The sequence below is a fragment of the Sus scrofa genome, chromosome 8, assembly GCF_054392235.1.
Source record: "Sus scrofa isolate SSC_HxYL_T2T_F1_AM1 chromosome 8, Sscrofa_HxYL_maternal_Yorkshire_Landrace_v2.0, whole genome shotgun sequence".
NCBI classification, from domain to species: Eukaryota; Metazoa; Chordata; class Mammalia; order Artiodactyla; family Suidae; genus Sus; species Sus scrofa.
Window position 1 is genome coordinate 73,916,929 of NC_139390.1, and position 13,872 is coordinate 73,930,800.

The 13,872-nt window shown below is 40.0% G+C and overlaps 1 protein-coding gene and 1 long non-coding RNA gene across 19 annotated transcripts in view; one reads left to right on the plus strand and one right to left on the minus strand.

Annotated features, from left to right (window-relative positions):
* The window catches only part of RUFY3 (RUN and FYVE domain containing 3), an 87,390-nt gene that overhangs the window by 16,751 nt on the left and 56,767 nt on the right, over positions 1–13,872 (plus strand). For 11 of the 18 annotated variants that reach the window (XR_014812649.1, XR_014812648.1, XR_014812651.1 and 8 more), the window contains exon 1: positions 1,114–1,903. The exons of the other annotated variants lie outside the window; for them this stretch is intronic. Coding sequence is in view for 7 of the 11 variants with exons in the window: in XM_084972441.1 (XP_084828567.1) it covers positions 1,726–1,903 (178 nt within the window). In the remaining 4 variants the exon portion in view is untranslated. Of the gene's footprint in view, positions 1–1,113; positions 1,904–13,872 lie in introns of those variants that run through there. 18 annotated transcript variants of the gene reach the window in all.
* LOC146400857 (uncharacterized) lies at positions 1,115–10,874 on the minus strand. The gene is made up of 2 exons (XR_014812659.1): positions 3,700–10,874; positions 1,115–3,393 (listed from the first exon to the last, which is right to left on the minus strand). It is a non-coding gene; the product is annotated as an uncharacterized LOC146400857 (long non-coding RNA).

Genomic DNA, 13,872 nt, shown 5'->3' on the forward strand with positions numbered 1-13,872 from the left:
TGTAAATACTTTATTCCATTGGGCTTTTCTTTTTCATTTACTTTAAATTTTTTTATTGACGTACAGGTGATTTACAGTGTTGTGTTGGCTTCAGGTATGCAGCAAAGAGATTCGGTTATGTCATAGATATCATTTATGAAATTGTAATAATAATACTCTAGGAATTTTTATTCAGTTTTCGGCTATCTCTATGACAAACCCTAGAACAGAATAACTTATCTTGGAACATGGTTCTTGCAATTGTGTTTTCCTCCTTAAAACCAGATCCTTAAATAGAAAATAAGCTGAAAACTTGTTTTCAGTCATCCAGAAAACATTTTCAAAGAAAATCTTTATTATCCCCTATCTCCTTGTTACTTGTGAAGCTCTGAAAGCAAGTGCCTCAGTTTTACTATCCAGGCATAATGGGCTCATTGGGTAATACAGACATGTGGGAGGGCGGATGAGTCAGCCGATTGATTGACTGAAGAGAGTATGATAATGTGCTCTTAGGATGTTGCGGGATGGGAGAATTTTTTGAGATGTAATGGTTTTATCCTCACATAATGGAAACTTGGTAAATACAGCCACATCGATGGTAGGGGAGTTTGCCTCTAATCAGGAAGAATTTCACTTTTTTAACTTCAAGGCTTTTTTCTTGCACTTCTGTCCAGTCTAAAAAGTTTGGTCTTTGTACTTCAGGGAAGGAAATAATAAATGCCTCAGAGTATGATAATTAAATTGAAAATCTTGCTTTAGTTTTTCTGAAAACATCACCTTTAGCAGAGCAGAGAATTTTAATAGCTGTGTATACAAGGAGAAAAAAGGTGAAATATGTGCCTGTTAAATGAAGCTAACCTCCTCTTTTGCCATCTTTGCTGTGTAGTATTACCCAGTGTTCCCAGCCCTCTTACCCCACAGTGAGGGGAATTGATGAGGATATGTGCATTGTGTTATGTCTGATCACAGTTTGACTAGCACAGTCTGGAAGTGGGTTGTGCAGGATGAGAGCAAGCGCCTAATTGCTCTCCCTGCATCAGCAGCATCTATAAAGCATCCTGGGAATTGCTCGCCCTACGTTCAGAGCAGCCGGTCACATGAGCCTGAATTTTCAGTTCAGTTCATTAGTCAGCCATTTTGGTCAACACCCTGCTTACTGCGCACAACCAATCCTATTAGAACTGAGCATCCCGGCTCCTGGGCAGATCCTGGAAGTGATTTCTGCAATTCAGGATTTTTAAAGCTAAATAGAAAATACTGGTTTATTTTTTGTTCATTTTTTTCTTTTATGTTTTTTCTTTTTCTGCACAAAGAAGGAGGATTTTTCACTTCCTCATACACAGGCCAGTTTTTGTGTGTGTGTATGTGGGTTTTTTTTTAAGCCAGCTAGGGTGGCATCGGCTGTGCAGTCTTTCAAGCCTCTGGCTCAGCTGAAAAAGAAGGGGGTGGGGAAGGGACGATAGCAGGAGAGAAGCTAGAAGACAAGCATCATCTTATTTTGCTTTGTGGTAGGAACTGTCTATGAGAAAAGCTAGCATAGAATTGTTTAGCTTAACAGCTGGTTCTTATACCATAAGGTGTTTTTCCTTGTTGTTGTTGTTTTTTAACCTCCCTCCCGACCCCCCAGCCTTTTCTTGAGAGCTTTGTTGTAGAGCTTTAAATTGGGGGTTTTTTGTTGAGGAGGGTTTATTTATTTTTGTGGGGTGTGTGTGTTTGTGTGTGTGTTGTGGTCCCAGCTGAGTCATCATGTCTGCTCTGACGCCTCCAACCGATATGCCAACCCCCACCACTGACAAGATCACACAGGCTGCCATGGAGACCATCTACCTTTGCAAATTCCGAGTGTCAATGGACGGAGAATGGCTCTGCCTGCGAGAGCTGGATGACATCTCACTTACACCTGACCCAGAGCCTACCCATGAAGGTATGGTCAGAACCCGTCCACTAGTGTCTCAGCAGCATCCTCATTGTTACCTGGGCTGGGAGGGTCAGGGAGAGGCAGGAAGAACCCATACTCTAAACTATTAACAACCCTGAAAACCTTTCATCCTTACCTACCACCAACTCCCCTTCTCTACTGGGAAAAAATATTTTTTCCCTTCCCCCAGAGGTGTCCTTTTAAAAGATGCTGGTGCTTGTTTAGAGTTCTTTGTCTTGAAGCCTGTACAGAGAACATTTGAGGTCAGTCATCACCTCTGACCCTAACCAATAATGAATACGCTACTAATTCTGATTAGATGCTAAAATATTATAGAAATTGCGGTGATGCTTAATTAGAGTAAGGTAAAATAGCACAACTGTAATTATAGGGTTGTACATGATACAGTTGAAACACTCATGAAGGGTATCCTATCATCAGCAGATAATGTTAAACAGGCTATGATAGCTGGAAAATATTTGATCAAACATCTTTTTTTAGTAATATAGATTATAAGGTTAGATGAGAAAGCAGTTTTACATTCAGTGCTTATTTAATGAATATGGACTCTTAAAAAAGCATAATGCCTTAAAAAGGTTAAACATAAGGTAATTCCTACATATGGAACCTATTGGCCTTGGCTTTTTATAAGTTATTTGGTTTAACTATGATGACCTATTTGAAATTTCCATTGTCACTACCTTTGAGACATTTGTGATCTCTTGACTTGTGACTTTCTCCCAGAATCTTTTCTAAATTGTGAGAGGTTTTCATCTTCTACCCCTAAATTCTCTTAACTCAGTACCATAAGGAAGAATTGATTTGAGTCATAATTTGAGTCAAATTGTTTTGTGTTTTTATGTGGTGGCCTCTCAGCTAGTGTTTATTCTCTACCCTTAAAATAATGAAGACAGAAATGCTTACGTATAAGAATTTGCATATAAATTCTCCATAAAATCTGCCTAATGTTTAGGCATATCTGCAGGACAGAGGGCATAAGATGAACTGCGCCCAGCAGCTGGGTTAGGAAAAGTGATTCCTTGCCCTTGACCTAGCATTGCAATCTTATCGTGACTCAGATGTCACTCTTTGTGTCTAAAAAGGGTTTTATTTTCCTAGTTAGACAGTCTTAGGATTAAACATCACAACACAAAGCAGCCCTGTTTGGGTGTGTCTTTAAGGGCAATGTTTAAGGTGTTTTTTAGGGCCCTTTGCATCTTTTACCAATTGGTTTGTCAATTGGACAGCTTCCTTTGGCTCTAAGTTTCGGAAAGTTCACAAGGGTTTGAAGACAGGAACTGGAATTCCATACAATGCCACTACTGTTTAAAACAGCCTCAAAGCTTTAAAAATCTTTAGAAAAGTGCATTTTTAGAGGACTACCAAAAGTCTTTTAGCAAATGCCTCAGTTTGCATATTTTGCTTTAAAAATATTCATTTTGGAAGTCATGCAATATGAAATATTCCCTTCCTTATAAAACTCAGTGTGTCAGTGTCTCAAAATAATTTTTTTTTTTTTTTTTTTTTTTGTCTTTGTCTTTTTGTTGTTGTTGTTGTTGTTGTTGCTATTTCTTGGGCCGCTTCCGCGGCATATGGAGGTTCCCAGGCTAGGGGTCGAATCGGAGCTGTAGCCACCGGCCTACGCCAGAGCCACAGCAACGCCGGATCCGAGCCGCGTCTGCAACCTACACCACAGCTCACGGCAACGCCGGATCATTAACCCACTGAGCACGGCCAGGGACCGAACCCGCGACCTCATGGTTCCTAGTCGGATTCGTTAACCACTGCGCCACGACGGGAACTCCTCAAAATAATTTTTAACAAACTCAGTAATTTGAATATATATTTGTTTTTTGAGCAAGATTCCTGTGAGTGAGTGAAAGTGAGCTGTTTGTTCCATGTAAGCATTGTAGTGGTGCTATTTTAATTCTTTATTGATAAATCTGTGATGAAAAATGTATAAAGGTCGCAACTGAGGCTTAAGTGGCACATCCTTAGATTAAGGGAAACAGACAAGAAGTTCCTAGGACCCTAGGATCCACTCTGGAGGATCTGGAGGAAGATAGAGAAGTGCCAACGATGAATTTTGCCTTAAATTGGGCACAAGAAACAGCAATTTCAAATGGTTAGAACTAGAAGTAATAAAAGAAAGTCCTGGCCTAAGAAAACACCTGTAGTTTTAATGACTTAGGAAACCAGGTGGTGCTATTCAGAGCTTTTATTTCCTTGCTTCACTGGCTCACTCTGGATGTCTAAACAGCCATTTGGAGCCAAGAAATACTAATGCTCTAATATTAATGCTGGTGACCATTGTTAAGTTTAATTTAGCGATCAGGATTTAAGTGGCGATCACCAGGCCACTAATAATCTTACCGTGTCAACAAAATAGAGCACCTGGTGCCCAGACGCACAGGAGTGTTCACAGAATACTTCCCAGCTGATGTGTAGAAGGAAAGACATTTGACCTCACGAATCCTGCCTTGGGGCCCCTGACTCCCACGAAAGAAAATGGGCAAAGGCATAATGTACCCTTTTAAAACGATAATACGGATGGTCTGTGCCTCAGCAGTAGAAGTTTTGTGTTTTCCAACTTGTTTTCTGAAAGGAGTTTTTGTCTGTCACCATGCAGCCCACAGTGTAGGCCTGGACCCAGAGTTTCTGCCTAGCTTAACCCTTAAACACATGGGCATAAAAACTCACTTCATTATTTCAGTGCTCATTTTGGTGGTCAAGAGGTGATCTCATTTTTTTTTTTTTTAATACACTTAAAAAAAAAAACTGCAGCAAATCTACAAAGCTTTGATGGTAAGGAGAAGGTTCAGGAAAGGCTTCATCTAGTAAGTGACACTTAGGCTAGGCTGGACCTGGTGTGATACCAAGAGATCACCAGGCAGAGACTGGCTTGGGGCTGGGGGGAACTTCGCATACAACACACAATAAGCTGGCAGAGCTGGGCAGTAGCAGGTTGTTAGCAGTGGTACCTGACACATGATAGGTTAGGAGTAAGTGAGATAATTAATGTAAAACACCTTATAAGTGTTAGTTATTTGGATAAGACTTATTCATGGAGCAGTAGTTTGAGCTGCAACAATTTCAGCCACATTCTTAAATCAATTGCCATTTTAGTATCTATTTCTGTTTTCATATCTAACCATCTGGAATAATCTAAACTAGTTGTTTACCAGACAGACTAAAGGTGAACATCAGTAGCTTAAGTCAGTATTTTAGCATTGTCCTTTCTTGGGCCTTTATAAACAAGAAAATAACTGGTTAAAAGTAAAACACAGTTATCAAGTAATACTTGCTTTTCTATCAACCCTCTTCTAAAGATGAGGAATCCAAAGTTCCTTTTGTGGTTCAGCAGCAACCAACCTGACTGGTATCCATGAGGACACAGGTTCAATCCCTGGCCCTGCTCAGTGGGTTAAGAATCCAGTGTTGCCGTGAGCTGTGATGTAGGTCACAGATGCAGCTTGGATCCCGAGTTGCTGTGGTTGTGGTGTAGCCGGCAGCTGCAGCTCCAGTTTGACCCCTAGCCTGAGAACTTTTATATGCTGCGGGGTGCGGCCCGGGAAAAATAAAAAAAAAAGATGAGGAATCCAACATTGAGGGGTGATAGATGATTGGTTTAGTGCAATACAATAAAATATACCATTTGGTTACAGAGACAACCTTAAGCCTTGGATCACTTTTTTGACTGAGAAAATGTCCTTCTCAAATACAGATAATAAGAGGTAGACTATGAAGAAATGATACATTGGACAGACACATTGAGGAGAGAACCTTTGCTCGAGGCTTTGGCTTTAAGGTCCCTGTAGAGAACTGTACGTGATGACAGGCTTCAGGCATAACCACCCGCCTTCTCCCCAGCAGTTGCATTTTGCTTTAGAGTTCATTTAGAGTATCTGGCACTTATACTGTAAATGTATAAAGAGACAGCTTACACAGAACGTCTGTGCATGTAGCAGTGGTATGCACCACCTGCAAGGAGTGTATGTTGGTGTGTCAGCTGATCAGAAATATTTATTGGGCATCCCTTGATACAAAGTCCAGTTCTACAGACTAAGAAATCAGCCCCCTTGCCCTCCCGTGGATTCACAGTCAAGGTAAATCAATGAAGCAAAGATGTTAGAAGCTGCTGTAAAGCAAGCGTGAATGAGTTAGTGACTAAAGGACAGTCCTGTTTCTCAGGAACTGGACCTGGAATTCAAAGCCAGATAACACTTAAGAGTGACTACACTTCCCAAAGGAGGGTATGAGTGTTGCTTAGGGATCAGGTTTTTCCATTCAGTAGGGAATACTCTACTGCTACAATAAGCAAGGAAAAAATCCCCTGAAGATGAAATGGAAAGTGTTTTTCGGTAACTGTGAAAGTATCTGGAGAGTCACCTGTGGCAAGTCCATTGGCTTTTACTGACACGGTTTTACTCGTTAATATCACTGCACACCAGGAAAACCCTGTCCTGCCTGGGAGTTGCCAAACATATTAAACATAATGACAAAGATGCGTGTCTCAGTAGGTATTTTGGCAAAGCCAAATGGCTGTTTACCAAGAATCTTCATAGCATGAAGTCTGTACAGCTTAGTGCAGGGCTTCTAAACTGGGATCTGTGATCCAAAAAATTATAAAATTTTATACCTGTGAATTTTTTTTTCTGGAGGGAAGATCCTTAGGGTTCATTCGATCCCCCAAAGAAAAAAATCAGTGTTTAAAAAACATGCAGTTTTGTCATAAGATCAGACTCTTAGCCCTTCATTCAACACACATATGAGTTTCCCACTTAAAACTTATTCTCCACACTATGCTAATCCTAAGGTACAGCACAGTGAACATGCCTGCTCCTTTGTATTTTCTGTGCTTATTGGCAAGTGAAGCGTGGGGGGTACTTCAGTGAGTAAAATGCCAGTCATTGCAGTTCAGTGTTAAAAGAGCCAAAATATTTTCTCAGGGAGTTCTAGGGAAAATTTCCAGTTGAAGTAATGTTTGAATTAAGACCTAAAGGGGGAGTTCCCATTGTGGCTCAGCAGAAACAAACCTGACTAGTATCCATGAGGATGCAGGTTTGATCCCTGACCTCATTCAGCGGGTTAAGAGTCCAGCGTTGCTGTGAGCTGTGATATAGGCTGCAGACGTGGCTCATACTCCTCATTGCTATGACTATGGTGTAGGCCAGAAGCTGCAGCTCTTATTCGACCCCTAGCCCATGAACTTGCAGTTGCCACAAGTGCAGCTAAAAAAGAAAAAAGGATTTAAAAAAAGAAATATTTCTCCCAGTTAATAGAACAATAAAACAACTACTACTCTTAGTATTGAATACCAGCAACATGCAAATTTCTGATGAGACTTTCTGTTTTCACTTATTTATGTGTGAACCTTCCCTTATGTTTTTTTATGAGTATGTATTTCTTTTACTAGGAAAATTACAAGCTAGCAATGCTCAAAGATGCTTAAATGAAACCACTTTAACTGAAGTTGATGAAAAATCAAGGCTACAATTATTTTAATAAGTAAACATGTTAATGGCATCCAAAGTATCACATAACTCTATGTAAAGGGTCTTTCTGCATTTAATGCAACACCTGCATCCACACACACGTATGTATGAAATTATATAAACCTGATTTAAGTCATGTGGCTATTATAGTTTTGTTATGATTAAGTGAGCAAATAGTGTTATATGTATTGGGGCCTAAAAGAAGGCTCTATTTGCTCACAAAAGCTTAATTTTGTCTTTCATTTTCATTTCCCACAACTATCAGCATCTAATTATGTCATATCCAGATTCCTATACCTACTTTCAGCTTTTTTCCCAAACCATTTCTCTTCCTGTACTGATTCTTTCTTTATAAAATTGCCAAGTGAGCCTCCATGGCAGTGAACTTTTCATTCATTTCAGGTACAAGAGCCTATTTCATGCAGCCTCGATATGGAACATAGAATATTCCTGAAGTGGTGGTCGTGATGGGGGTGTAGCGGAGGAGGCATCCTGCAGAACTTTGTGCAAAACAGTTTCCTCTTAGTAATATACCCCTATATATTATCTCACTTAATCCTTACAACAACCCTCTGAGACTGGTACTGCTCTGATCCATATCATAGACTGACAAATTCAGAGAGGTAGTAAGTGGTAGAAGCAGGATTCAATTGGAAGAGGCCACGGTTCAGCCTGCACGCAGCTCTCCTCTACCAGGATTCAGTGAGTGTAAGTCCAGCAATAGACCTGCTTGTAATAAGGGACATCTTCCCAGTCTCTGGTGGTGTATTTCCAGCAGCTTTGTACAGAACTGGACACAGCATTGACCAGCTATATCCAGTGAGCATCCAGAGGAGACCAAAAGCACACCCATATGTGCTAAATTTAATGTTTCTCCAGTGGATGTGCAAAATGCTGTGCACAGCCATCTGTGGTAGCAGTAAAGCGCATGATTATGGACTGTGTGAAACAGTAACTACATTGAATCCTTACTCTTTAGCCAAGGATTCCTGTGCCCTTCTTTGGGTAATTTACTTATCAAATGTATTTTCAAACTCCTTTTCAGTGCTTACCTGTTTGAACCAGGCTCCAATTCCGTACTTCATCAAAACCCTGATAATTCTTGTTCTGATACTGTTCCTGTTTTAGAGTCTTCCCACTGATGTTGAACTAGAAAAGGGAAAGGACCCTTCACTCCCTTCATCCTTGACCCTTCTTTAACAAATTCAGCACCCTTCATCTCCTGAGTTGTTGGGTACTGTCTGCATCCCTTGATCGAAGGCATTTACAAGCTTTCTCCAGTGATTGATTTTAACCGATGTGATTCCTACTTGAGGAAGCTGTCCAGAAAGTTCTTTAGGGCAAAACTTTTCTTTTGCATCCTTCAGAATGCCTCCTTGTGCTGTGCACTGTTTATGGTTGCTATCCACCACGCTTTAGGTGAACTCATTAATGCCCCATAACTCCAGAAAATAATCACTTTTCAAAGAAAAAGTCACTGAAATACCTTCCCTCCATTACACACAACCTATGATTTCTGGGTATTTTAAATTTTTAAAAATCATTTTATCTCTTATTTCAGACTCACTCCATCTTATTTTAGAAACAAATTTAAAGTAGCAAATAGTTTGTTGTCATTTAATATATCCATGAATAATACTCAGTGCTGATGAAAAGTATGGCAAGGCTCTGCTAGTAGTATATACGTTGCTTCAGCCTTTCTGGAAACCACTCTATGTGTGTGAATCAGGAGCCTTGATTACACCAGACATCTATCCTAAGTGAGTAATTAGATATACAGGCAAAACATACAGGTATATGTATTTATCATATTATTATGATTTATCATATTATTATGATTTAAAGTAGCAAAATGCTACTTTAAATGCAACTTTTAATAGCCTAACAAGGAAAATTGTTCAAATAATTGTAGGACATCAATGCAACAAGCACTAATAATGATCCTGTGGGAGAATATTAACGGCATAGGGTATTGTTTAGACTATAATAAGATTTAAATGCTGTCACCCAAGTCACATATACACATAGTCACAACTTGTTTTATTTTATTTATTTATTTTGCCTTTTCTAGGGCCGCTTCCTGCAGTATATGGAGGTTCCCAGGCTAGGGGTCCAATCGGAGCTGTAGCCACGGGCCTACACCAGAGCCACAGCAACGCAGGATCTGAGCCATGTCTGTGACCTACACCACAACTCACGGCAACGTCAGATCCCTAACCCACTGAGCAAGGGCAGGGATCGAACCCGCAACCTCATGGTTCTTAGTCGGATTTGTTAACTAATGCACCACGACGGGAACTCCACAACTTGTTTTAAATAGAGGTACATGTACACACAGTGAAAGGAAATGTACCAAAAATGTCAAAAGAGGTTTTCTCTGGATAGCAGAATTACAGATGATTTTGTATGTTCTTCATAGTTCTTCATGTCTCCCTCTCTGAAAAAGGATCTATTGCTATGACCAGGAAAAAACGATTTTTTTCTTTAAAGAAAAAAGCTTTATGAAAACTATAAATGTAGAGTGATCCTTCTAATTGAGAGTTAAGTGACTTTGTGATAGAGTTTCCCACATCCCTAAATGGGAACAGTAGCCTAAAAGCAGAGCTCCTGCTTTGGATTCAATTTCTGGTGTAATTTTCTAGTATCTCTTTCTGGTAGACACTGAATTTCTCCAGGTCGCATGCTTTGTTCTCACAGCTGTCTAGGTGCTGCATCAGGCTGCCAGGGTGACCCCCATGCTTAGACCTAGGTGTACTTGGACCAGCATTTGATTCATTCCTTTCCTGAGCTCAAAAAATAAAACTGGAGTCGTTGGGATTATCTCTCTTTACAGAACTGTGTTATTCTTTGCTTTCGTTCTGGCACTCCTCCTTTTGTAATTTACCTGCCCTCAGTGAAATTACTGGAACGTTTGTTGCCACCAGCCCGGTTAACCTCAAATTTACATGGTCAGGTTCTCGAGTTGTCATTACTGCGCACAAGGCAGTCTTTGCGAATGTCTCGAGTGAAGAGATTAGAGCTTTTATTGCCCTCTCAAGGAGCCTACCAGACTAAGTTCTTGGGACAAGCTTCATCCTTTCTTACTGCTCTGCTCTGGGAATAGCCTTGCTAGTCACTCTTTGCTAGGTAAGTTTTACCCACCTACCTACCTGGGGGAGAAGTACCAGCAGAGTTCCATTTGCACCCCAGTCCATAATTAAACCATAGACGACCTACATGCTGCCTCTGAGCGGATGAAGCGTGCTCTCCCTGAAAGCAGCTTTCTCCATCCCATTTCAGGTCTGCTTTGTTTCTTCACAACCCCTTAGTTCTTCTGCCACTGGTGTCCACTTTAGGGCACCATCATTAACTACAGTGTTTTACTATTATTGCTTTTCATCCCCAGTGGTGAGCTTTTCCTGGACATCTTTTGTTTTTGGTTTTTTTTGCTTCATTCTTTAAAGTTTTATGAAGTATAGTTGATTGACAGTGTTGTGATAATCCTGGATTTTTTTTGAGTGGAGTTTTTAATTTGTGCCTTTCTTAATATTGTTCACATGAACTCTTCTTGGGTTTATCGCTTCCAGGGCCAGGAGGTCATTTGTCCTAAACTAATCACGGACATCTTTATCATCTTCCAGAGGTAAATGTTGTACCAGATTAGATAACTACCACTCAGTGATGGAGCTCAGGTTGGAGTTCAAGTTGCTGGATTCCCAAGCCTGGCAACCTGGGAGCCCTGGCAGGGAAGAGAGCAGGGCTGTCAGTGAGAGCACCCACAGCATTCTCTGCTCTTCAGTTGTGGTTCTGGATTACTACATGGGTTTTGGTGCTGCCTCTTTTCCCTGGGGGAGGTGGAAAGTATAATGGGGCACGATTTTCCATTGTGGTTCCTCCAACTGCCGCCAATCCACTGGAACTGCTGCGAAGTTCTTTTGAATATAGGGGAATAAATACTAAAATTCATTCCCTTGCAATTTTCATATTTGAACTTTGCCAGAGAACAAATAGAAGACTCTGATGAGCTTACAAGTACATGTATAGATGGACATTGAAACAGACTTATTGCCAAATGGCCCCGAAGCAAGTATTTATTTTTCATTATAATTAAATTTCTCTCAGTGGGTTAAGGGTCTGGCATTGGCTGCAAGCAGTGGTATAGGTTGCAGATGTGGCTCAGGTCCCGTGTTGCTGTGGCTGTGGTATAGACAAGCAGCTGCAGCTCCAATTCAACCCCTAGCCTGGGAACTTCCATATGCTGCAGGTGCGGACCGAAAAAGAAAAATAAAAAAAGAAAATAATGGAATTATTTCAGAAAATATATTTAGTATTACTATGTATATATTATTCTAGTGAAAACAACTTCATCTAGTTATAAAAATAATATGTATGCATTTAAGAGTCCCAGAATACAGAAAAGTAAAAGATAGGAAATAATAGAATTCACCTAAAATTTTAGCACCTGTCAATGACCATTGGTAAGATTTAGTAATCAGATTCTTTTTTTTTTCATTATTATTATTAAAGTATAGTTAATTTACAATGTTTCATCAAGTTCTGTTGTACAACAAAGTGACCCAATCATACACATTTCTCTATGCTATACAGTAGGATCCTACTGCCCATCCATTCCAGATATGACAGTTTGCATCAGCAAAACCCCCCAAATGCCTATCCCTCCCACTCCTTCCACTTCCCCCACCTCTGCCCGGGAACCCCAAGTCTGCTCTTATTAGCCATGCTCTGTTTCTGTTTTTTGTTTGTTATTTTTAGATAGAATCATCTGTTCCATATTTTAGATTCCACAAATAAGTATATGGTGTTAGTCTTTTTCTTTCTGGCTTACTTCACTTAGTATGAGAGTCTCTAGCTTCACCCATGTTGCTGCAAATGGCATTAGTCTTTTTATGGCTGAGTAGTATTCCATTGTATATGTTTATCACATCTTCTTAATCCTTTCATCTGTCGATGGACATTTAGGTTGTGTCTGACACTTGGCAATCGTGAATAGTGCTGCTAGGAACATAGGGGTGCATGTATCTTTTTCAGTGAGAGTTGTGTCTGGATATATGCCCAGCAATGGAATTGTTGGATCATATGGTAGCTCTGTATTTAGTTTCCTGAGGTACCTCCATACTGTTTCACAGTGGTTGTACCAGTTTACATTCCCACCGGCAGTGAGGAGGGTACCTTTTTCTCCACACCCTCTCCAGCATTTGTTATTTGTTGACTTGTTAATGAAGGCCATTCTGACTGGTGTGAGGTGGTACCTCACTGTAGTTTTGATTTGCATTTCTCTAATAATTAGTGATATTGAGCATTTTTTCATGTGCCTGTTGGCCATCCATATGTTTTCTTTGGAGAAATGTCTGTTTAGGTCTTCTGCCCATTCTTCAATTGGGTTGTTTGGTTTTTTGGTGTTGAGTTGCATGAGTTGTTTGTATATTTCGGATATTAGACCCTTGTCTGTTGTATCATTGGCAAAGATTTTTTTCTCATTTTCTCTATTTTTGTTCTTTTTAATGGTTTCCTTCAGATTCTCTTTTTAATATATACTCATGAAGTTCATTTACAAGCTCACACAACTTTATACATGTAAGATCATCTCTCACCTGTGTTGTGTGACCTGCCTTTTTCTCTTCAGCATCTTTTTACATCAGTAAATAGAAGTCTGTATCACCCCATTTAATGTCTTCCGTTGTCTAGATGTGCTGTGATTTCTCTAACTCCCTTATTTTAGACATTTAGATTATTTCTAAATTAGGCTACCAAAGACAGTTTTGGTACATCATTATGTTTATAACTTGAACACTTTTCATTTGAACAATTTCCATTTTTAGAAGTGGAATTTCTGGGTCAAATATTAATGTATTTTAATTTTTTAATACACATTTCCAAACTGCCGTAAAAACTATGGGATCATGAATTTTCGTATTGGCTACCTCTTTGCAGGCATTTTTATCTTTTACTGCTGGAGCTGGTTGTGGTTTCTCACACTGCATTAAGATCTTAACTTTCAAAGGAAACAGTTGTGGTTTTTTAGGACAGTTGATTTAGCAGCTGTAAAGTGATGATAATGTTTTATCTTTTTTTTTTTTTCTTTAAAAGCTAATGACAGGAGTTCCTGTCATGGCTCAGTGGTTAATGAATCCAAGTAGGAACCATGAGGTTGTGGGTTCAATCCCTGGCCTCGCTCAGTGGGTTAAGGATCGGGTGTTGCCGTGAGCTGTGGTGTAGGCTCAAATCCCACATTGCTTTGGCTCTGGGGTAGGCTGGCAGCTAAAGCTCCAATTCGACCCCTAGCCTGGGAACCTCCATATGCTGTGGGTGCGGCCCTAGAAAAGGCAAAAAGACAAAGAAAAAAAATTAATGACGATGTTTTAAGTAGCAGAGAATGAGTTTCACTGTTGACTGTGCAGTGAGATGTTTCACTCTTTCCTGAGATTGCTAAAGTTTGCTTTCTGGGATGAAAAGGCGGCTGGAATTTTTTTTTCTTTCTCC